The sequence below is a fragment of the Papio anubis genome, chromosome 7, assembly GCF_008728515.1.
Source record: "Papio anubis isolate 15944 chromosome 7, Panubis1.0, whole genome shotgun sequence".
NCBI lineage: Eukaryota > Metazoa > Chordata > Mammalia > Primates > Cercopithecidae > Papio > Papio anubis.
The window spans coordinates 126094144-126118763 of record NC_044982.1 but is presented as its reverse complement, the minus strand read 5'-3'; the positions used below and the strand labels follow the sequence as shown (position 1 = coordinate 126118763).

General features: G+C 41.8%; 2 protein-coding genes across 5 annotated transcripts in view; both read left to right on the top strand.

The window, feature by feature from the left end:
• RAB8B (RAB8B, member RAS oncogene family) overlaps positions 1–13007 on the top strand; it is a 78056-nt gene extending 65049 nt beyond the window's left edge. The window contains exons 4-8 of one of the 2 annotated variants that reach the window (XM_003901030.5): positions 386–463; positions 1382–1471; positions 4500–4565; positions 7889–7939; positions 8731–13007. In XM_003901030.5, the coding sequence (XP_003901079.1) occupies positions 386–463; positions 1382–1471; positions 4500–4565; positions 7889–7939; positions 8731–8823 (378 nt within the window). In that variant the 3' untranslated portion in view covers positions 8824–13007. The remainder of the gene's footprint in view (positions 1–385; positions 464–1381; positions 1472–4499; positions 4566–7888; positions 7940–8730) is intronic. The other variant, XM_003901031.5, reaches the window with a different exon arrangement.
• A 10029-nt stretch (positions 13008–23036) lies between these two features.
• Positions 23037–24620, top strand: part of APH1B (aph-1 homolog B, gamma-secretase subunit) — a 31608-nt gene continuing 30024 nt past the window's right edge. For all 3 annotated transcript variants that reach the window (XR_002523085.2, XM_031668566.1, XM_003901032.5), the window contains exon 1: positions 23037–23248. Coding sequence is in view for 2 of the 3 variants with exons in the window: in XM_031668566.1 (XP_031524426.1) it covers positions 23136–23248 (113 nt within the window). In the remaining variant the exon portion in view is untranslated. The remainder of the gene's footprint in view (positions 23249–24620) is intronic.

Here is a 24620-nt window from a genome sequence, read left to right as displayed (position 1 = left end):
TTGGAATAAACAAGTGCACAATGGAAGTGACGAACTCTTACTCCCAGTGTTATCTGTGTTTTGACTGAACACTCAGCCCCAGTTGGTGCTGATTGTTTTCATGTTAGGCCAGGTGGAAAGGGTGTCTCACCTTTACCACAATCACCAGTTCATTAAAGGTTAACAGTGAAAATGTTAACAGGGTTTTTATTTACATGGTGAGACCAGTGGAATAATGTATTTATTGATTTTTGTTTCTCTGTACTTTTCAAATTTATTATGAATCCTTTTGTAAAGGGAAAAATGGACAAACAAAAGGTTTCTGGAGGGTAGGAGTACATTGACATTATATACTATAACTTTAAATATATAAAGTACTAAATAAAGGTCTTTTTCCCCATTACAGGGCATTATGCTGGTCTATGACATCACAAATGAAAAATCCTTTGACAATATTAAAAATTGGATCAGAAACATTGAAGAGGTATGTGCGGAAAGAGAATGGTGACATTGGAGAAGAGTCCTGCTGGGTGCTTGTAAAAGGCTCCTCTGTCTCTGCAAGGCAGCTGAGCTGCTTAGAAGCAGGGCATGGGCAGGTTGGGCCTTCTCTCTCTGAAGAGCTCCATAAATCTCTGGTGCTGCCAGTCTGACTACTGGGGCATAGGGGAACAGAGAAATAATGTCACAAGATTTTAAGTTTGGGCCAGATATGGGAAATAATTTAATCCTAGATCACATTTTACACATGAATAACAGACCAGAAAGAAATGATTTGCCTGTGCTCATACAGCCTTTAAAAAGAAGAGCCAGGATTAAAACATCTGGTTCCCAACTTCTATCCCACCATGCTGTTTGGCTAGCAACAGTATCTCTTTACCCTGGCAACTTTTTACCCTTCTGACATTTTCTCCATCTTAGATATTTGAAGATTGTTTTAATCCCAGGATAATTGGTATTAAGATTTTTAAATGTCTTTGTCACTTAAGAAAGAAATCTGACTGATACAATTTTGTACACGTTTTTATTAACTTAGATGAATTTCTTTTTAAAATAGTTCAGAATCCAGAATGCCTTCTCCACTGGTTCACTCAGTACCAAGTTTTTGTCCTTCTTTGACCCAAATATTTGGAAATTTTGTCATTAGATCACCGTAAGCTTTATTTGTGTGTGTTCCACCTTCTTTCCAAACCTCGGGAAGAAGGTTTGCACAGGCTCTGTGAGGGCTCTTGTGCTGTAGCTTTGCCCCTCCTCCCATCTTTAAACTTTTCTCTGAATTAGGCCTTGTGTGAGTGAAAGATTATTTGTCTTATTAAATTCATGTGTTTCTGACAAGTTGGATTTGTCTAGTAAGTAATGGGTTTTTCTCAGGCTGTTTTTATAGCATGCTATTTTCTCCCTGCAGCATGCCTCTTCCGATGTTGAAAGAATGATCCTGGGTAACAAATGTGATATGAATGACAAAAGACAAGTGTCAAAAGAAAGAGGGGAGAAGGTAAATGTGAATGGAATGAATAAAGGTTGGATTCTACTCACATTAAGCATTTCTTTTCTTCATATTGTTTAATTATTGATTTAAGTTTTTTTTTTTTAATCTGTGTTTTAATCCTTTTAAATTGGATATCAAAACAAAGAGATGTAATCCATACTTGAATGGTGTGAATTAGTATTCGAGATCCAGCTCCCTATACTGTGTGGTCATGACTCATTCCTAAAGAATTTGCTAATGTTTTCTGGGAGATACAAATTGGTCCTTTCTCAGATTCCTGCAGCTTAGAGTTCAGGCTGTTTCTTCCAGATCTGTGTGAAAATGCCCAGTTTTGAAGCTAAAGTAATTCATTCTTTTTTTAAAAAAAGTTACAGGGTAGGTGAAGTTTCAACAGGAATCATTTTCCAATTCATTTTTTCCCCTAAGAATATTTTACTATACATTAGCTTTAGGTTTTATGGATAAATTCCTTGTAATTGATCAAGCTATGGATGTCATTTATATGTTGTTTATGGGCATTTCTCTCTTTTGTGTCCTCCTGTAAAGCAAAGGGATATTTTGTGCACATATTTACTTCTGTGGCAGATTCTAAATTGACTTAGAAGCTTCACTTTTTAAGTCTTGGAATTTTGCTTTAGCCTTTAAAAAAATTATATATGCAAATTGAATTTTCTTTTTTCTTTTCTTTCTTTTTTTTTTTTTTTTTTTTGAGACAGAGTCTTGCTCTCTCTCTCCCAGGCTGGAGTGCAGTGGTGTATTCTCAGTTCACTGCAACCTCTGCCTCCTGGGTTCAAGCAATTCTTATGCCTCAGCCTCCAAGAAGCTGGGATTATAGGCATGTGCCACCACACCCGGCTAGTTTTTGTATTTTTAGTAGAAACGGGGTTTTGCCATGCTGGCCAGGCTCGTCTTGAACTCCCGGCCTCAAGCAGTCCACCTGCCTCGGCCTCCCAAAGTGCTGGGATTACAGGTGTGAGCCACCATGCCTGGCCACATTTTGTTTTTCAATTTGACTGTGAACTTTTGCTAAAGACTTTTTTCCCCTAAAAACATTTACTTAATTTTAGCATTGTAAATAAACTAAGAACTTTTTGAGGAATATATGAGAGTTCACAGTTTGTCTTAATAGAAATCAAAGCTTGAATACTTTAGTATTTAAATTTTTGTTCAGTTCTGGACTCATTTATTAAAAGTAATTAAGGCCTGGCACGATGGCTCACACCTGTAATCCCAGCACTTTGAGAGGCCAAGGTGGGCGGATCACGAGGTCAGGAGTTCAAAACCAGCCTGACCAACATGGTGAAACCCTGTCTCTACTAAAAATACAAAAATTAGCTGGGCATGGTGGCACGCACCTGTAATCCCCGCTACTCAGGAGGCTGAGGCAGAAGAATCGCTTGAACCCGGGAGGCAGAGGTTGCAGTGAGCTGAGATAGTGCCACTGCACTCCAGCCTGGGCAACAGAGCGACACTCTGTCTCAAAAAAAAAAAAAAAGTAATTAAAAGTCAGTATAGTTTTTTGTTTTTTATTTGAGACGGAGTTTCACTCTTGTCATCCAGGCTGGAATGCAATTGCACGATCTGGGCCCACTACAACCTCCAGCTCCCTGGTTCAAGCGATTCTCTTGTCTCAGCCTCCCAAGTAGCTGGGATTATAGACGCCCGCCGCCACACCTGGCTAATTTTTGTATTTTTAGTAGAGACCGGGTTTCGCCATGTGCCATCCTGGTCTCTACCTCCTGACCTCAGGTGATCCGCCCGCCTCGACCTCCCAAAGTGCTGGGATTACTGGCGCGAGCCACTGCGCCCGGTCAGTATAGTAAAGTTGGAGAATTATACTTTGGGAGCAGATAAAAGGAGTGAATGAATCCCAACCTAATGGTAGTTTTACCAGTGGAGGATCTTGACTACAAAGTCATCCAGGTTCTTGGCATTTTGAGCAAAGAACTGGACAAAACGCACAAACAAAACAATGAAAGAATGAAGACCAAAAAAGCACAGAATTATCGAAATGAAAGTATACTCCACAGAGTGGGAGTGGGCTTGAGCAAGCAGCTTGAGCACTGGTTACAGAATTTTCTGAGGTTTAAATACCCTCTAGAAATTTCCCATGGGTTACTTCGTTCACACCCTACATAAATGAAGTAGTGGCCCATGACCAGTCTGATTGGTTGCAGAAGGTGACCAATCAGAGGATGAAATGAAGTTACAAAGTTATGCCCTGCGCAGACGTCTGATTGGTTGTGGGAGAGGACCAATCAGAGGTACTTTCCATTTTTAATCTGTGAGTCAGAAAACGGGAGGAGGTTGCAAAGGGAATAACCCCTGTACTTGTGTTACTTGGGCGTGGAAGACTGGGGTTTTTATTTTGATTTAGTTATAGGAAGTCAGTATGAATTGGTTTTAGGTTCCCTGCCAACAGACCCTATTCTCCTACCTCAGGAGGTATTTATCCTATATTAGAGAACTAAAAGTACAAAAAAAAGAAAAAAAGAGAAGTACTTAAATTATTATTATTATTTTATTTTATTTATTTATTTATTTTGAGACAGAGTCTTGCTCTGTCACCCGGGCTGGAGTGCAGTGACGTGATCTCCACTCGCTCCAACCTCCGCCTCCTGGATTCAAGCAATTTTCCTGCCTCAGCCTCCCGAGTAGCTGGGACTACAGGCGTGTGCCACCACGCCTGTCTAATTTTTTATATTTTCAGTAGAGACGGGGTTTCATCGTGTTAGCCAGGAGGGTCTCAATCTCTTGACCTCGTGATCCACCTGCCTCGGCCTCCCAAAGTGCGTGAGCCACCACGCCCGGCCTTAAATTATGTTTTAAATGGAAGTTGTGCCATCTTTCTTATGATGATTAAGTTAAATTATCAAATTCCGAATACAGTAGAAGAAAACAAAGAAATTTGAGAACCACAGGAGTTCTGAAATAGATACCCTACCTTTGAGACTTTGAAAAACCTAAGAAATATAAATGCATTATATGTTCAAGCATCTTTTGCTAAATTTAAATATTTCTGTTTGCCTTTCAGCTAGCAATTGACTATGGGATTAAATTCTTGGAGACAAGCGCAAAATCCAGTGCAAATGTAGAAGAGGTAAGAAGGAAACGTTTGGTGACTTGTTACAGAGCAGCACAGGTGCTTAGGGGCCTGTGTTCAAGCAGCTCTCAAAGCTTTGGTATTTTCTGACCTAGTGAATGCCTTTTGTTGACCCAACTCCACTTTGTAGGCTTTTGTGCTTCTAATTTTTTTTTTTTTTTTGAGATGGTGTCTCGCTCTGTTGCCAGGCTGGAATGCAGTGGCATGATCTCGGCTCACTGCAACCTCTGCCTCCCAGGTTCAAGCGATTCTCCTGTGTCAGCCTCCTGAGTAGCTGGTACTACAGGTGTGCACCACCACACCCAGCTAATTTTTGTATTTTTAGTAGAAACAGGGTTTCATCATGTTGGCCAGGATGGTCTCGATCTCTTGACCTCGTGATCCACTCGCCTTGGCCTCCCAAAGTGCTGGGATTACAGGCGTGAGCCACCACAACTGGCTGCTTCTGATTTTTATGCAGACACTGGTTGTTGAATTTCTAGCATGTAGCCTCCACGTGGGTTAATTAGATTGCACAGTTAAGATTCACAGAATAGATTCACAGAATAGAATGTGGAAGTTCAGTTTTGCCCTTTGGGCAGCTGGAAATCCTTGACTAGAAGACCAACCAGTGTCCTGTGCTCATTCATGTCATTCTGTATGCCTGCAGCAGAAGAGTTAAATCACTTTCAAGGCTGTACTCTCTCAAGGGAAAATTAAGCTGTTAGTTTATAGGACACATTCCTTTAGTGTACACATTTGAGGTAGATTAAGCACAATAAATTGTAACAGTGGCATTTAGTAGAAATAAGAAAGTGTGTTTATCAGGGAGTAGCGTTAATAAATTTTCATTAAGATAGCTGTTAAGGAAAACCAAACCATCTAAAGTCTTAGGAGAATACGTTTTCTTCAATACCTAACGTAGATGACCAGTTGATGGGTGCAGCAAACCACCATGGCACGTGTATACCTATGTAACAAACCTGCACATTCTGCACATGTATACCAGAACTTAAAGTGTAAAAAAAAAAAAAAAAAAAAAAAAAAATAGGTTTTCTTCACCAAGAGAACTGTTGATATTTTCTTTTTTAAAAAACATTTTTTCAACTGATCATAAAAATAATACATGTAATTTACTGTAATTTACATGTGATATGTATTAATACATGTAATTAATCATACTGATAGTCTCATAAACATTTAATTTCCTAGGTTACTCATTGTTCATCATAACATGATGGTTAAAAATCAAGACCTACATGACTTTATTAGCCAGTGGACACTGATCAGAACTTTTTCTTTGTTTTAAATAATATAACAGTTATTTGTTTAGGTTGGCCGATGGGTGTTAGGAAACAGGAAGCCTCTACTGATTTATTTACACAAGCTTAGATAAGCAGAAAAATGCTTCCCTCTGCTTGCTACAAAAGAATTTCCCGCCATCAGAAATAATCCAAGTTAAAACTGGGCAAAAGATCTGAATAGACATTTCTCAAAAGAGGACAAACAAATGGCCAACAGGTATATGAAAAAATGGCGACATCACTAGTCACTGGGGCAATGCATATCAAAACTACAGTGAGCTATCATCTCACCCCAATTAAAATGGCTTTTATCAAAGAGATAGGCAATAACAAATGCTGGAAAGGATGTAGAGAAAGGGGGACCCTCATATATTGTGGGTAGGAATGTAAATTAGTACAGCCACTATGGAGAACAATCAAAAAACTAAAAATAGAACTGCCATATGATCCAGCAGTCTCACTACTGGATATTTACCCAAAAGACAGAAATCAGTATATCAACCTAAGTGTCCATCAGTGGATGAACCGATAAAGAAAATGTGGTATGGGCCAGGCGCGGTGGCTCACGCCTTTAATCCCAGCACCTTGGGAGGCCGAGGTGGGCAGATCACGAGGTCAGGAGATCGAGACCATCCTGGCCAACACGGTGAAACCCCGTCTCTACTAGAAATACAAAAAATTAGCCGGGCATGGTGGTGGGCACCTGTAGTCCAAGCTACTCGGGAGGCTGAGGCAGGAGAATGGGGTGAACCCGGGAGGCGGAGCTTGCCATGAGTGGAGATTGTGCCACTGCACCCAGCCTGGGCAACAGAGCGAGACTCCGTCTAAAAAAAAATAAATAAATAATAATGTGGTATGTATATGCAATGGAATACTATTCAGCAATAAAAAGGAATGAAATCCTATAATTTGCAACAGTATGGATAGAGCTCCCTGAACTGGGAGTTGCCTGAGCTGCTTATTCTAGCCAGGCATACAGATGGTAACAAATTTTACCAGAGCTTTAAATCAGTGTGGTTAGACTCATAGGTGACGAGTTTGACAGTGAGACACTGACAATGAGTAATAATAGTAATTGTCATATTTATTTGATTAGATTGGAAATAATCCTTGTCGTGAACAGTTTTTGGGGATCAGGAGTGTTGGGAACAGAGGCTGATTTAACAGTGGGTTTAGCATGGGGACAAATGGAGAATCTTTAATAGTTCTTGGCTTCATAGAAAAAGAGATGATGGGTTTAAAAAATGCTTGGTTTGTATCAAGAGACATTATGGATAAATTAATCACTAAGATTAATCAGATTTGCCCTGCTTCTATTTGAACTGACTTCCACAGTGGGGAGTTTAGCCGAGAGCTCCAGCAACTGTTGGGATTTTGAAGTGTTAAGACACGGAAAATTATACATATTCAGCTATAACAGTGAGAGCAATTTGAAAGAAAAGGTCAGAAATAAAAAGTAGAGTTTTTTGTGAAGACATATTTTAGAGCTATAGGGTAATACATAATGATTCACTCATTAAACTAGATATTTAGCATCTCCTAGATCAGCACTGCGCCCTGCTCTAGGGAAGTTAGGTAGCTTAGACAGAGCTTCTGTCCTGTTTTTGGTGTACTGAGGAAGTTACTCGTGATTCAACAAGGGTGTTATTGTGAGAGATATTATGTCACATGAAGAAAATGTTTGATGAATGAATGATAGTTTGATAACATTAGAAAATGTTTATGATACAATCTCAAAAGAGTAAACACATGCATACTATGATTACAATTGTTACTTTCTTAATGTTAAAACTTTAAAGTGGTATATTTATAGTGAAATAATGAAAAATTCTGTATTTCTGTTTTAAAATAAGTCAGGCATCGTGGCTCACACCTGCAGTCCTAGCTACTCAGGAGAGACTAAGGTGGGAGGATTGCTTGAGCCCAGGAGTTCCAATCCAGCCAGGGCAACATAGCAAGACCCCATCTCTGAGGTGGGGGGAATATATATATATATAGTGAATATATAATAATGAAAATGTTTTGTTTTACCTATAGGCATTTTTTACACTTGCACGAGATATAATGACAAAACTCAACAGAAAAATGGTTTGTATCACTTATAATTTTTATTTCCATTATGCTCTCTATTTGGCATTTGATGAAAAGGATAGGTCTAATTATAAGATATTCACATTAAACTCATTTTTTTCCCTGACTCAGATACTCATTTGGTTGAACTCTGATTCTTAGTTCTATTTGTTTAGGATTCTTATTTCTGAACTGCAGCTGTTTCATATCTTTCATCTGGCTGTTTAAGTGATCTTGAAATTGAATTTTGACCAGAATAATAAAAATAGTAATGGCACAAATTCGATTTTTGCCATAAAATTATCCAGTTCAGTTTTCATGTGACAGATATTTATATCTATGTAGCTATGATTTTGAAGTTGCTAAAGTGTGCTTAAATTTGAAATCATTAAGACAACCTTGAAAGTTTGTTTTATGCTGAGTCCTGAGTATAATTGCATACCTTATACTACTAGCTCTTCTTACCTCTAACAGAATTGCCTGTGCCAGTATCTTAACATTGTTTCCATCATGACCTTTGAAACTTTGCACTCTATTGGAACTGGAAATAGAAGCTTCCTATCTAATACATTATTGATATAAAAGCTGCTGTTGTAAGGGCATTTTCCTCCTTTTAATTCACCATTTCCAAATAAAAAGACAACATTGGTGCTTAACTAGTTCCCGTTCTAATAAAATACTCTAGTGAATACACATGTCACTAGAATACACATTTCACATGGTGTGGTTAGTTATTTTTATTTTTTAGGTAACTGAGGTCAAACCATGAAACTTTTATTTCCTTGGTAACTTTATCTTCTATTTTTTAGAATGACAGCAATTCAGCAGGAGCAGGTGGACCAGTGAAAATAACAGAAAACCGATCAAAGAAGACCAGCTTCTTTCGTTGCTCGCTACTTTGATGAACTCTTTCTGAGAGACTGCAGCACACCTAGAGGGCCCTTTCCTGCTTCTCTGAAAGCACAGGTCACCCAGCCTCAGAATCACACCTCCCGGCTGCTGCTGAGAGCACCACTGAACTTAGACCTCTCAACACAGAATGCCAAGTGGATTCCAGCCTCATGGCCTAGCAAAAGAACAGGCTGCTTTTTTCAAACATGGAAGCAATGAAGTGGAGACACATGCAGGACCTAACTCGTTTTTTCCTTGTTTTAGTACCTGTTGCAGAAGTTATCTTTCTTTTTTACTTTGCACATCAGTGTTAGCCTTTCCCTATTTCAGCACAATCTTAGACTCATGTTTGCACACTTTTGTGTCATGAAGTTCTAGACAAAATTGTACGTGTGGCAATGTTAAAAGCAGAGCATTTACGGCAGAGGTTAATATACTAAAAGGGTATTTGGTCTGGTTCATATGGTCAAATATTACTGCCTTGGTAGCATTTATTTAAGGGCTTTTTCTTAAATAAGAATCATTAAAGTCATTAAAAATTTTACTGAAATGCCCATCTAGTCATCAAAGGCCACAATTTCTTTATTTCTTCAGATTGTTAAGAGCTTTGCTCCTTCCTGACCTGTTTGCCAGAGTCTGGGTAGCTGAATGAATCACTTTTTTAAATGATTACCTCTGCCTAATCTATAGAAACTGCATTTGGAAATCACCATAATCTCATTTTTCCCTGGGGTTTGTATTTGCTATTCTTTTCCATGTTTGACTTACTGTAATCACTCAGTTACCTAAAACTAATAACACATTCGAACATTATTATCTGTTTCTATTTGTGAACTTGTTGAGCTGAAATTTTACGTGGGCTGAGAGATAGACCATTTAGGGTTTTAGTCCAGCGTCTAACTGTGATTCTGTCAATAAGGATATGTAATAGATTTTTTCTTAGGTTCACTCCTTAGCTGGCTGGTTTAGTTGTAATACCAAATTCCTGCCATAATCCCTGTCTACAAAAGTTAGGTTTAGATTTTAGTTTGTGGAAAGCTTACCTATATAAAGACAGATTAACTTGTTGATATAAATTTAATAGAGCTAGCTCTTGGTAATGGTGAAAATAATGACTTTTGGTTGGTTTTATTTGGGAGGTATTTTTAGAAATAAAAGTACTTAGATCTAGTGTAGCCTCTAGGAAAAGTCTTGCCTTTTCATTAGAGAAAACAGGACCAAGGTTTCAGTTTTCAAACAGCTGTTGTTGAATGTGTAGAACCCAGTTCCATCTGTTTTGGTTCATTGTTATAGAACTTAGTCTAGTCATCTGGGCTAAAGCCGACCAAAAGCTTAGTTGCCTTTCTCAGCAAACACTGGTACTGGTATACTTGTGTAGATAAAACCATCATAAGGTATTTAGTGTTAACTTATGTGCCAAATTCAGATCACCATGTCATTGCTGTTACTGTAGCCTTCAGTGTCATAACGCAGAGGGGGGATAATACCGAGGGGATGAGGGAAATGAATTCTGTTAATAATTATTCTTCCTGGTATGCCTGTTTTGCTTCACAAAGGCTACTATCATGCTGGATAGTTAAGAACAGGAGATGGCAGTGGAAAGGGATTGCTTGTTACCACAGAGAATTCTCTTCAAATTAAGATATGTCTTTAGAACGCTTGGACCAGTCGATCTTTCGTACTTACTTGAAAATGAACAATTTAGCAGCTGCAAATATGCCCAAGCTATTTTTGATACACTAAACTTATTGTTGACAAATTTCAGCCTCCGTAATTTTTTTTTGTAATTACCTATAGGCTTAAAAGTCATTCATTGCTCTTCTAGTATAATTAGTAGTTCTGTGATTGAAAGTTTATTGTAATTCTACTATCTTCAAATTAGATACATTTTCAAAAGGAAAAAATAATTTTTTAGAAACATCTTATATTGACTATTTCCTGAAAAAAATCCAAGCAGTTAAGCTTTCTGGATGGTAACAAAGTACCTTCTTAAAGATAAGTGCTATGACACCATGTATGAATGTAATTCTCTTAGTAATTTACCTCTGACTATTTGGTGTCTTAATGCTTTGGTTTATATAATCTCAGGGGTTGTCTGCAAACCAAAACTGACATATTCTGTGGTTAGCTTTTATTACTTTTTTTTTTTTTTTTTAACAGAATGCTTTGCTTTGGTTCTATTTCTTCTTTCTTCTTTTGTCTTATGTGGAATAACTAGTCTCCATGAACTTCACTTGAAAGAGCCTGTGAAAGTTAGATGAGTCTAAAAGTGCTCTTTGAAGTAGCAGCAAACTGGGAGTATATGCTCTGTTATATAGAAATAAATTGTCCTTGCTATTTTCTTACATTTAGCTTTGCTAAATTGTATATACATTGAGCTAAGACCTTAGGTAATTCACTTTCTGCATGATAAAATGACCCAATAAATATTCCACTTTGCTTAATAATGTACATACAGTGCATTATTTTTTCTACTTGTAGATGAATTCAATGACAGATAATTGTCTGTTCCCTGCTGAAACGGAAGAAATCTAGTTTTTTGTGGACATTTTTGCGGTCTTACAGATAAGGTACATGAAGAGTTTTGCAGCAGTATTAGTGGTTCCGTGGCTGCACTCTATTATCATGTGTAAATTTTTGACAATGATTGGACTAGACCTTTTCAAATAGAGTCTGAGCCTGTCAGACAGTGAAAATGTGCTGTAACTAAGTAGCATGTAAATCAGTTGATTGTAAAATGTTTCACTGGGAACTTATTTTAGCTATATTTTACTTGGACAGACTATGATACAATAATCTACCTGTGCATCAGTTAGTGGGTGCTGCAGGGTTTCTTACTATTTACATAAACATTTTGTGCAGTCTTTGTTATAAATTTTCAGAAGACTATACTCTTTACTTTGAAGGACTATTTTTTAATTATACCTCATTTAGCTAACTAGTATTCTAATACCTGGTAGAAAAACAGTGAGCCAGCTTTTAAGCATCTAACAAAATTTAGACTCTATGTTTTGTTTTGAACTGAAGACATCATTGGGAAAGGTAGGAAATATTAGTTTAGAATAGAGCATACATGTCATATCTAGTAGCATAAAAAAAGTATTATCTCCCTGTCTCCATTAATAAATTTAGCTGTGCAATATAGGTGCGTTTTTGCAGAAGTTTCTAAGTAAGAGATTATAACTCCATTTTACAGGTTCTGAATGCTGAGAGTCTATATTAAGGCTTATAAAGTTTTTCCTGTGATCAGTAAGTGATACATTTAAGCAGACATTCTTTTCAAGTTCATGACTTAGATTCCTTTACAAATGTAGTTCTCAGTCTTTAAAGATGAGCTTCTAAGCTGAAGATTTGAAAACCACATTTCATTATGTTGGTTTACTTATCGTAAATTTTAAGCACTCATTTCTGCAATCAGGTTTCTTAGAATTTTTTTTTTTTTTTTTTAACAGAAGAGACATTCTTTTTTCCTTGTTACATCCAAAGGGCGCACAGGAGTAGTTGGAAAGGAATGTCTAAAAATGAAATCCCTTGATACAGAGGGACCCAGACGGACAGGATATGCTAAAAGAATTTCAAATTCTAGCACGACTTTAGAGTAGAATCAGTCATTTTTTTAGACTAATAAAATTAATGACTATCATGTTCACGCTGAAAAAAATCTAAATGAAATGTACAGAAATAAAACTTAGCAAACAATTATTCTAGGGATATTTTCAGATTTTACTTCATTTCTTGAAATGCGTGTGCCATATGCAATTGCATTTCTTGTGCCAAGAAACTAATAGAACTTATTTCACTTTCTTACCTTTTCTTAAAATGTGAATTTAGTTATTATAGTTCAATTTTATGACCTTACAGATGGGTTTTATTTTGTTTGCAGCTGACACTGCAGTTCCTTTCATGCAAAATACCATAAACTGTTTGATGAAAATCATGCCCCTAATGGAAACTCTCTAGTTTTTCCATATAATTATCCTATTGTACATGTTTAAACATATTTTATTTTTACTCCAATGGCTTAATGTGAAAAGCTCCTGCAGATAAGTGGACCTGTCATGTGGTTAATCTTGTTTAAGCCAGTTCATTAACTGTGTACTGATACTGATGCTGTGTTTTTTTTAAATGGATTTTATTCCAGGTGAACTTTTTTTTATAATAATGTTCGTCTAAAATAAAAACTACGTAATGAAAATGAAAATGCTAATGGCTCTCTGAAATGGACTGCACATTTTAAAAATGTTTCTGCAAATTTGGACCAGACGCAGTGGCTCACGCCTGTGGTCCCAGCACTTTGGGAGGCTGGGGTGGGTGGATCACTTGAGGTCGGGAATTCAAAACTAACCTGGCCAGCATGGTGAGACACCGATCTCTACTACAAAATTACAAAATACAAAAATTAGCCGAGCATGGCAGGACACACCTGTGGTCCCGGCTGCTCAGGAGGCTGAGGTGGAAGAATTGCTTGGACTTGGGAGGTGGAGGTTGCCATGAGCTGGGATCGGGCCATTGCACTCCAGCCTACACAGTGGAGTGAGACCTGTTTCACAAAAATAAATAAATAAATAAATAAAATTTAAAATGTTTCTGCAAATTTGATAGGTATATGACTCAAACCATGGCAGACTTAAGATATTTTAGCAAACTTTATATCTGACCCAGAATTGTTTAAAGATCTAGAAAAATAGCCAGCTCCCCTATTCCTGTTCATCATACTTAGCTCAGCATACACTGAGGTTATTCTGTTGTAGAACCTGTAGCTTTAAATTGATCACCCTTCCTTTGTTGTGTTTTCACTTGAAAATAATTTCTTTTGTGGTGCTTTTTTTTTTTTTTTTTTTTTTTTTTAATTAGATGGAGCCCCACTCTGTTGCCCAGGCTGGAGTGTAGTGGCACAATCCCGACTCACTGCAACCTCTGCCTCCCAGGTTCAAGCAATTCTCTTGCCTCAGCCTCCCAAGTAGCTGGGATTATAGGCACACACCACCATGCCCAGCTAATTTTGTATTTTTAGTAGAGATGGGGTTTTGCCATGTTGGCTAGGCTGGTCTTGAACTCCTGACCTCAGGTGATCGGCCCGCCTTGGTCTCCCAAAGTGCTGGGATTACAGGCGTGAGCCACCATGCCCAGCCTTGTGGTGTTTTTGAGACAAGGTCTACTCTGTTACCCAGGCTGGAGTGCAGTGGTGTGATCATGGCTCACTGTGGCCTCTACTTCCCAGGTTCAAGTGATCCTCCCACCTCAGCCTCCTGAGTAGCTGGGACTACAGGCACTACCTAACTCAGCTAATTTTTTTTTTTTTTTTTTTTTGGTAGAGACAGGGTTTCACTATGTTGCCCAGCCTGATCTCCAACTCCTGGGCTCAAGTGATGCTCTCACCTCGGCCTCCCAAAGTACTGGGATTGCAGGCATGAGCCACCACGCCCAGACGGAAAGAACCAATTTGATGGCACCAGCATTGTCGATACTCTCCTACTTTGTTTGCACATGTTCCCAGTCTCAGCCTTTCCCATTCATCCCACAGCCATTTCAGACCTTCACTGTTCTTCTCAAGCTTCCTACCTCTTCCCTGTCCCTCTTCACGGACTGATCTTTCACCTCCCTCCTTCCAGAGGAAAGCATCAGTCATGAAACACGTTAGCCTCCTCTCCCTCCCTAACCTACAGGCCACCTTCATCCTCACCTCCTCTCTTGGTCTCAGAGGCATTCTTACCCCAGGCTCTTCTCTCTGCCCCTTCTCTGAATTCATCCTCCCACTACTATCCTGCTTTTCGGGGAACTCACAGCTCTTTCTCTTGTACCTTCAAACCCTTATCCTTTCTTAGCCCTTTCCTTCAGCCTCTGAGCATCCTCAACCCTCCTACCCTGTGGCTTGTGGCCCTTTCTCACCTACTGTTCTTTTTCCTCTTCTTTCTGTTATGCTTAAAGGCATCTGTTTTCAAAGAGGTGCCTATAGTTACTATCCTCACTTTTTCTTTTTCCATTTATTCCTTAACCTACTCCGGTATATCTTCTACCCCCCCAGCACTTCGCTGACATTGTGCTTACGACAGCCTAGCTGCTAAAGTAGTAGACAGTTTTCAGTTCTGTTCCTAGCTAACTTCTTGGCAGCATTTCACTGTATATTTCTCCCCCACCCGAGAAATGTTCTTTCCTTGGCTTCTCTGACAGTATTCCCATGATTCCCACTTGTGCACAATAACTTCTGTGGTAAGGCTGAATAATGCCCCTACCCCCTTCCCCTACCCCCTCAAGGATGGTCATGTCTTAATCCCTGGAACCTCCAAATGTTACTTTGTATGGCAAAAAGGAGTTTGCAGAGGGGATTGAGTTAAGGATCATGAAATGGGAGATTATCTTGATCCAAGTGGACCCAATGTAATCCTAGGGGTCCTTCTCATGAGAGGAGAGGAAGAGTCAGAATTAGAAGAAAGCCACGTGATGATGGATGCAGAGGGAGAAAAGGTGCTGTGGTGCTGTGCAGAGTCGTGAGCCAAGGAATGTGAGCAGCCTGCAGGATCTGGAAAAGGATTCTCCCCTACAGCCTCCAGAAGGAGCCAGCCTGCTCCAACACCTTGATTTTAGCCCAGGTCAGACCCATTTTGTACTTATGACCTCCAGAACTGTAAGTCTAAATTTGTGCTGCTTTATGTCACTGAGTTTGTGGTAATTTAGTACAGCAGCAATAGAAAGCTAAAACATTTTTCAAACGTGTATCTCTAGCCCCAGCCACTTTCCAGAGGGCCAGACCTCAAAGTTACCTGCCTACTGGACATCCACCCTTGGATCTACTACAGGTACATCACACACAACATGTCTAAAACTCAGACTCAACTCTGTCTTTTCCCCTTCCCCAAGCAAACCCCACTTCTGGGGGCAGGGGCAGCCTGTCCTTTTTCCATCATAATACGTAGCACCATCATCTGTGTAGATCCTTAGTCAACCTCCAGATTTTGTGGGTCCTACCCCTATCTACTTGTCCATTATTACTGCCACTGTCTTTGTTGAGGCCCCCTTAGCTTCTGCCTAGATCACTGTAATCTCTCCAAATCAGTCTCCCCACCTCTAATTTTATTTTCCTCCAATCCGATTTTCACAGTGCTGAGTTTTACAGGTGGCATCTTATCCTGTCCCTGCCACATATAATGCTTTAGTGCTACTGCCTAATCTTGGGAATAAAAACTCCTTTGCATGGCAAACAAAGTCCTTTGCCATCCCCACCTCTTTCTCCCCAGCCTTAAATCTCGTCACGCCTTAACTCATACTCTTCCTTTGAACCTCATGAGTAAATGCAGTTCCCCCACACATCATATCATTTTATTCCTTGGCTTACATTGCTCCTTCTGCCGACTTCCTCCTCCTTTACCTGGTTGGCCTCCACTTACTTTCAAGACTCACTGAGGGGCCGGGTGCAGTGGCTCACATCTGTAATCCCAGCACTTTGGGAGGCCGAGGTAGGCAGATCACTTGAGGTCAGGAGTTCAAGACCAGCCTGGCCAACATGGTGAAACCCCGTCTCTACTAAAAATACAAAAATAGCCGGGCGTGGTGGTGGGCACCTGTAGTCCTAGTTACTGGGGAGGCTGAGGCAGGAGAATCACTTGAACTCAGGAGGTTGAGTTTCCAGTGAGCCAAGATCATGCCACTGCACTCCAGCCTGGGCAACAGAGCGACACTCTTGTCTCAGGGGGGTAAAAAAAAAAAGACTCACTGACGGTTTCTCTGGCAAGATTTTAGCTACAACCCACCCCTGCTTAGAAGCCTCCTGTGTATGCCCAAAGTGTCACTCACCACATGGATCTGAGTTGTCTATTTACTTTCCTTCTCTACTAGATAGACTCTAAGCTCCTGAAGGGTGGGAGTTGTGTCTTTAGTTTTTGTATCTACCATACCCAGTAAGGGGTCTGGCACATGGTAGATGTCTAATAAACGAAAGAATCGCCTGGCGCAGTGGCTCACGCCTGTAATCCCAACACTCTGGGAGGCTGAGGCAGGTGGATCACTTGAGCTCAGGAGTTGGAGACCAGCCTAGGCAATGTGGGGAAACCCTGTCTCTACAAAATAAAAATAAAAAATTATCCAGGCATGGTGGCACGCGCCTGTAGTCCCAGCTACTCTGGAGGCTGAAGAGGGAGGATCGCTTGTGCCCAGGAGGTTAGGCTGCAATGAGCTGTGATAGTGCCACCACACTCCAGCCTGGGCGACAGAAGTGAGATCCTGTGTCAAAATAATCATACATAAATGAAAGAATCAGTACTTCAGTCATCATCAAAATTCACATGCCCATGAAGTAAGTGAAGTGTAATTTGGGAGCTAAGTGTAATTTAGAAGTTTTGTTCTCCATTTACTTTTCTTTGAGACAGTTTCACTGTCATCCAGGCTGAAGTGCAGTGGTGCAATCTTAACTCACTGCAGCCTCGACCTCCTGGGTTCAAGGAATTCTCCCACCGCAGCATCCTGAGCATTTGGGACTATAGGCATGGACCATCATGCCTGGCTTTTTTTTTTTTTTTGAGACAGAGTTTTGCTCTGTCATCCAGGCTGGAGTACAGTGGCGCGATCTCGGCTCACTGCAACCTCCGCCTCCCAGGTTCAAGGGATTCTCCTGCCTCAGCCTCCTGAGTAGCTGGGATTACAAGCATGCACCACCATGCCCGGCTAATTTTTTGTTTCGTTGTTTTGCTTTTGGATTTTGTTTTTGAGATGGAGTCTCACTCTGTTGCCCAGGCTGGAGTGCAGTGGCATGATCTCGGCTCACTGTAAGCGCCACCTCCCGGGTTCAAGCAATTCTCCTCCTCAGCCTTCCCAGTAGCTGGGACTACAGGCGCCTTCCACCATGCCCAGCTAATTTTTTTATTTTAGTAGAGACGTAGTTTCACCATGTCGTGCAGGCTGGTTGCGAACTCCTGAGCTCAGGCAGTCCACTCACCTCAGCCTCCCCAAGTGCTGGGATTACAGGTGTGAACCACTGTGTCCAGTCAATGTTTGTATTTTTAGTAGAGATGCGTTTTCCCCATGTTGACCAGGCTGGTCTCAAACTCCTGACCTCAGGTGATCTGTCCACCTTGGCCTCCCAAAGTGTTGGGATTACAGGTGTCAGTCACTGCACCCAGCCTAAGTTTTGTGTTTTTTTTTTGGTAGAAACAGGGTTTCACCATGTTGCCTAGGCTTGTCTTAAAGTCCTGGGCTCAAGCAATCCGACCTTGGCCTTATATGATCTTTATTCTGGTTCTTATCTTTTAATCTTTGTTAAATACCTTACGGGGTCCCCAGTTCTGGGAACATGGATAGGTACTGGTCTGTGGCTTGTTAGGAACTGGGCCACACAGCAGGTGAGCGGCAGGTCAGGGAGCATTACTGCCTGAACTCTGCCTCCTGCCACATCAACGGCAGCATTAGATTCTCATAGGAGTGTGAACCTTGTGGTGAACTGTGCATGTGAGGGATCTAGGTTTTGTGCTCCTTATGAGAATCTAATGCCTGATGATCTGAGGTGGAACAGTTTCATCCTGAAACCATCCCCCTCACCCCAACCCACAGTCCATGGAAAAACTGTCTTCCAGGAAGCTAGTTCCTGATACCAAAAAGGTTGGGGACCACTGCCTTATACTGTCTTAATCTGTGTCAAATATCTTACACTATATTAATCTTTATTAAGTATAGATGGATTTGCTTTTAAAGAGATCACCCAGAATGTTGTTTAGGTATTGATAAATTGAGGAAACCCTCTCTCCCACTTCATGATTCCAACCCTCAAGATTGGTGTTCCAATATTAGTTCCAGGGATATATGAGAATGCACCATAGAAAACAAAATAAATAATAAATTAAAATAAATAAATATACATTTGCCTAAGGCAAAAGTAGTTGGGTGATGAAAGAAAAATGGAAATTGCTGTGGTTAAGAATAGCGACTGCTGGCCGAGCACGGTGGCTCACGCGTGTAATCCCAGCACTTTGGGAGGCCGAGGCGGGCAGATCACGAGGTCAAGAGATCGAGACCATCCTAGCCAACGTGGTGAAACCCTGTCTCTACTAAAACTACAAAAATTAGCCGGGAGTGGTGGCATGCGCCTGTAGTCCCAGCTACTTGGGAAGCTGAGGCAGGAGAATTACTTGAACCCAGGAGGCAGAGGTTGCAGTGAGCCGAGATCATACCACTGCACTCCAGCCTGGCGACAGAGCAAGACTCCATTTCAAAAAAGAAAGAAAAAAAAAGCAACTGTTAAATACATGAAATGAGTTTTTATTCCTTATGAGTAAATATTGCAATGAAATTTTAGGGAAATATTTCATATAGGTAGTCACATTAGTCAATAAATTATCAAAAGTGTGTCAGACTTCAGTTGAGGCAGCTGGATCTAGCAAAAAGAGGCCTGAACTAGAAATCAAGACTTCCAGGTTCCAAGCGGGTTCTGCTGCTCATTAATGGAGCATTTTCTAGGCTTGTTGTATCCTCTGTTTGCTTTTTAAAAAAAAAATTTATTGGATAATCTCTATGTCCTTTCCCAGCTCTAAAATTCTAAGAAACACTGGTAACTTCTCTAATACAGATCATGTGATACTCTACCATCATTGCAATTTTCTCTCTGATGTCTCAAGGAAGGTATTTCGTTTTATGGTTTCTAAATTTGGAATATAAATTAAATATAATATAAATTAAATCAACTTGGCATTATAAACATGGATACTTAGTATAAACTAGGTAGTAATTCTTTATCTGATTTCTTATGAACAATATTTGCCCTCCTTGTTTTTGTTTCTTAAGGTTTCTTCCTCTTGCATTGCCTTTATTTATTTATTTACTTATTTACTTTTGAGTTGGAGTCTCACTCTATCACCCAGGCTGGAATGCAGTGGCATGATCTTGGCTCACTGCAACCTCTGCCTCCCGGGTTCAAGCAATTCTCGTGCCTCAGCCTCCTGAGTAGCTGAGACTACAGGTGTGTGCCACCACGCCCAGTTAATTTTTGTATTTTTAGTAGAGATGGGGTTTCACCGTATTGGCTAGACCGGTCTCGAACTCCTGATCTCAAGTGATCCACCCGCCTCAGCCTCCCAAAGTGCTGGGATTACAGGTGTGAGCCACTGTGCCCAGCCACTTCCTTTTGCATTGCCTTAAAAAAAATTTACTTGTGAATATTGTTTGCAAGCTGAAGTTGAAAAAAACTCTAAGAGAATGTAGTTAAGACTCTCATCCTGTACCATCAACAAAACCAGTGCTGCATGAAATCTGGGTCCTAGGGTTGACTCCTATAGGGCTGGTAACTTCATTCTGACCTTCAGGATCACAGCAGGATCAAAATTGCATCACTTGTTACCAAGGAAACTGGGTGAAATGCTCTGAAGATCCCTCCATTTCCTGTCTTCAGCTGGTGTCCTGTCTCCTCTCTTCCAAAGCTAAATTTCTCCATTTTCTCCTCTTTCCTTTTTTTCTTACCATAGATTCATGTAAGAATATTTTACAGACTGCCTTTTACCCCTATGTCTGGGAGGGTCACTGATGACCTCTGTATAGCTAAATCCAGTGGACATAATTCACTGGTAGCTTGGGTTTTTTTGTTTTTTGTTTGTTTGTTTGTTTGTTTTGAGACAGAGAAGTCTCACTCTGTGGCCCAGGCTGGAGTGCAGTGGTGCAATCTTGGCTCACTGCAACCTCTGCCTCCCAGGTTCAAGTGATTCTTCTGTCTCAGCCTCCTGAGTAGCTAGGATTACAGGTGCCTGCCACCACGCCCGGCTAATTTTTGTATTTTTAGTAGAGACAGGGTTTCACCACGTTGGCCAGGCTGATCTCAAACTCCTGACCTCAAGTGATCCGCCTGCCTCGGCCTCCCAAAGTGCTGGGATTACATGCATAAGCCACTGTGCCTGGCCACTTGATTAACCATTCGACTGCCCTTCTTTCTGAAATGTTTTACCCTTGGCTTCCACAGCACCACATTCCCCCAGTTTTCTTGTTACCCTCTTGGCCACTCCTTTTCAGTTTCTTATGAAGCTCCTCTTCTCCTCATACCTTTAATGTTGGTGTTCTGGCATAGGCCTTGTTCTGGCTTTACTAGCTATCTAGGTGATTCTATGTACTCTCACGGCTTCAGGTATTCTGGTCTCAGCTCTGATGTTCAGTCCGTTTCTCTCCTGATTCTGTATATGTAGTTGCCTACTGAACACCTCCATTTGGAGTGCTACAAGTATCTCAATCGTAAGGCATCCAAAATGAAGGCCGGGCACGATGGCTTACACCTGTAATCCCAGCACTTTGGGAGGCTGAGGTGGGCAGATCACTTGAGGTCAGGAGTTTGAGACTGGCCTGGCCAACATTGTGAAACCCTGTCTCTACTAAAATATAAAAATAACCCAGGCATGGTGGCATGTGCCTATAGTCCCAGCTACTCGGGAGGCTGAGGCAGGAGAACTGCTTGAACCTGGGGGGCAGAGGTTGCAGTGAGCTGAGATCACGCCACTGCACTCTAGCTTGGGCGACGGCGACAGAGTTAGACTCCATCTCCAAAACAACAACAACAAAATAACAAAATGGTACCCATTATCGTGTCTACTTTGCCATATTCTCTCCTCCTCCTATCTCCACAGCATCCACTTAAGCCCGAAATCTCTAGAAGCCCTCATCCTTGACTCTTCCCCCATCTCACTCTGTGTAGCTCATTAGTCACTAAATTCTGTTTGTACAATTCCTAAACTTCTATTAAATTTGTCTGCTTCCCTCCAGAGTCCTGCTAATTCCCTGATTCAGGCCATTACCATTTCATGCCTGCGTTATGCTGAAGACCTCCCGTCTGGAATCTCATTTTCCGTATCTTTACAAAGCAGATCTATCACTCTGAACTGTTGCCTCAGCCTGAGTTTTGATAGGTGTGCTGGGATCCGACCATTCAAAATACAGTCACTGGAATCTGAAGAAGTATTCTGTGGGAGTGAATGGAAATATATATGACTTTTAAACGGGCAAAGGTAATGTTTTTCTGTAAGAATTAAATACCTGCAGTTGTATTATTTTAAGGTCCATTTTGAGAGGTGAGCTGCAAAACACCGGTCAGGTCCCAACATCTGTCTGCTGGTGTTTTTTAAAATGTGGATTGCCAAAATCTTTATTCATGATGGGCATTACGTAGGAGTGGTTAACACTTACACAGCACTTACCTGTGTCAGGCACATTGATCAAAACAACCGATGAAGCATTATTCTTATTCAACATAAAAGAAAAATCTAACTTGGATGTGAATGATCAGAGAACTTACGTTTTAATTTTTAAACCTTTCAGAAATTAATACAGGTGTTTATAACTTCCACTTTTTAAATTATTTCACTTACTGAACAGATATTAGTGAACTTCTAGGTGCTGAGGAAGCAACAAAGAGCAAAGCAAACTCCCTGTCCCCCAGGAGTTCGCATTTTAACGGGGAAGAAAAATAAGCAAGTGAAATGAACGACAGTGAGAAGACGGAGCAGGGAGATGTTACTATTGCTTGTAGGGTGGTCACAGAATGCCTGAAAAAAACAACTTTTTTGAAGATTTGAGAAAAAAATAAAAACCATTTGGCCAAAACAGCCCTGAGAAGGGCACCTTCTTCCACCACTCTTTCATGATTTTACCATCTGTGGGTTATCGCCGGGGTCACTGCCATCCCAGCCTAGGTTTTATACAGGATGGAGTACGAAGTTCCCGCAACTATCCAAACGTGCTAAACAAACAAACAAACAAACACTATTTAAAAAGGAATCCTGCTTGTGCCTGCGCTACGTTTTTCTTTAGTCTCTTTAGTTGACTTGGAATCTGCCTGTTCTCGGTGCATGCGGCTCGAAGGTGGGCTGGGGAGCTCCCTTTCTCTTAGCCACCTCGCGGCCGGCACTGGAACCCGATCGGGGTGTATCTGCGGGGGTGCGGCGATGGTTCGGGCCCTAACGTCGCCAAGGACGCCCGCTTCGGCAGCAGGAGCTGCGGCGTGCCCTGGCGCTACTGAACACCCGGTAGGACGGGGAGGGCCCAACGGTGGGGTCCGCGCTCACCGCCTTGAGCCCGCCCCTGCGCCCGGCACCCTCAGCCCACGCTCCGCCCTGTCCCCACGGCGCTAGCGTTTAACCCCACGCCCCGCCTCGCCCCGCGACCCACGTGCCCCGCCCCCGCCCCCACGTGCCCCGCCCCCGAGCCCCGCTCAGCCCCGCCCCCGTCCCCTGTCCGCCCCCGAGCCCCGCCCCGCCCCCCCGCGTCCGGCTCAGCCCCCCACCCCGAGCCCCACCCACCGAACCCCGCCCGCGCCGGGAGCATCTTGCGTACCCAGCGGGCCCCCGGGTCGGTTTCCGCGGTGGCCATGACGGCGGCCGTGTTCTTCGGCTGCGCCTTCATTGCCTTCGGGCCTGCGCTCGCCCTCTATGTCTTCACCATCGCCACCGATCCATTGCGTGTCATCTTCCTCATCGCCGGGTGAGGCGGTCGCGTCGGGAAACCCGGACGCCGGGGCTCCCCTCCCCCGCCGGGGTTACCCGCGACCCTCGGCGCCCCCACCGCGCGGCTCGACCTTGTTGCGTTTCGGATGGGAGAAGGGTTGAGAGGGGGAGAGCGGAGATCATGCTCCCCAAAGGCGCCTTGCCCTCTTAGGAAGAAGCGCACACTGGGGGTCAGGGCCTTTTGCCTGGGGCTCATGGCTAGGGTTTAGTGATCCGTGAAGCCACTAAAGTTGTATAAAAAAATTATGGATAAGTTCATATATGCATCGTCAGCATCCTTCATTTTCTGGAGAGGGAGTCCCTAATTTCCCTCAGATTCTCAAAGGCATCTGTAATCCCCAAAGGGTTAGGAACCATTGGCGTCTAGGATAGTAGTGCGCGACCTCTGCCAATTAGAATCACCTGTGGCCAGGTGCTTTAAAACATGCCGATGCCCACCCCCACCCCGATCCGTTGAATCAGAATGTCTAGGGGGTGGGATTCGGGCTTCAGAAATTTTTTTTTTTTAAAGCTCCTTTTGAATGGTTTCGTTGTGCAGCCGAAGGTTGGAAACCTGTAAAAACACCGAAGCACCTGACTGTACATCTGCTTGTGGGAGCTTGATAAATACCGGACTGTGGTGTCCCATCCCAGTCATCACCTGGCTCTTCCTTGCACATACCACATCCCCCTCCCCTGATGAGTCTCTCTTGGCACCGCACTAGGCCAGTGATTCCCACTTTTCTGCGTTTCTTCACCTCCCACAAACGAAAGTGGTTCGTTGCATGTCATTTTAAAAACAATAGAGACTTGGGGAAAGGTCTGTAAAGCTTGCTATAATGGTTAGAATCCCCAGAGGTGCTGTAAGACCTGGAGGGCTTGGATACTGATCCAGACCAGAACACAGGTTTTCAAGTTGAATTTTATACCAATCACTTTAATAGAGATGTAGATATTTTTCTGGAAAAGATACTCATCTTTGCAGATATCTGACCAGTAAATCCATAATTTCTTGTAAGTTTTTAGAATATGAAATTGCAGTAATCAGTTGTATATTTTCTTGTTTTGGCTCTTCAATGGGCAGAGCATTGATTAGAAAGAGTAACAAATAACCAAGTTTCTAGCTAGACAGCCCTTGGCAGATAGAGTCTGCAAACGTACTTGCAAATAGCAGGGTCACTGAAAAAAGAGTAATTGTTGGGAAACCTCAGCATTCCTCTTGGACATGTCTGTCTCACCAAGGAAAATGCACCGTTAAGAACAACTGATCAGAGCATCACTATGAGGACTTTTTTTTTTTTTTTTTTTCTTTTTTTAATCGCCATAAAAACTCGTCAAGAAATCTCTTCCTTCTCAAGCAGGGTTTTTTT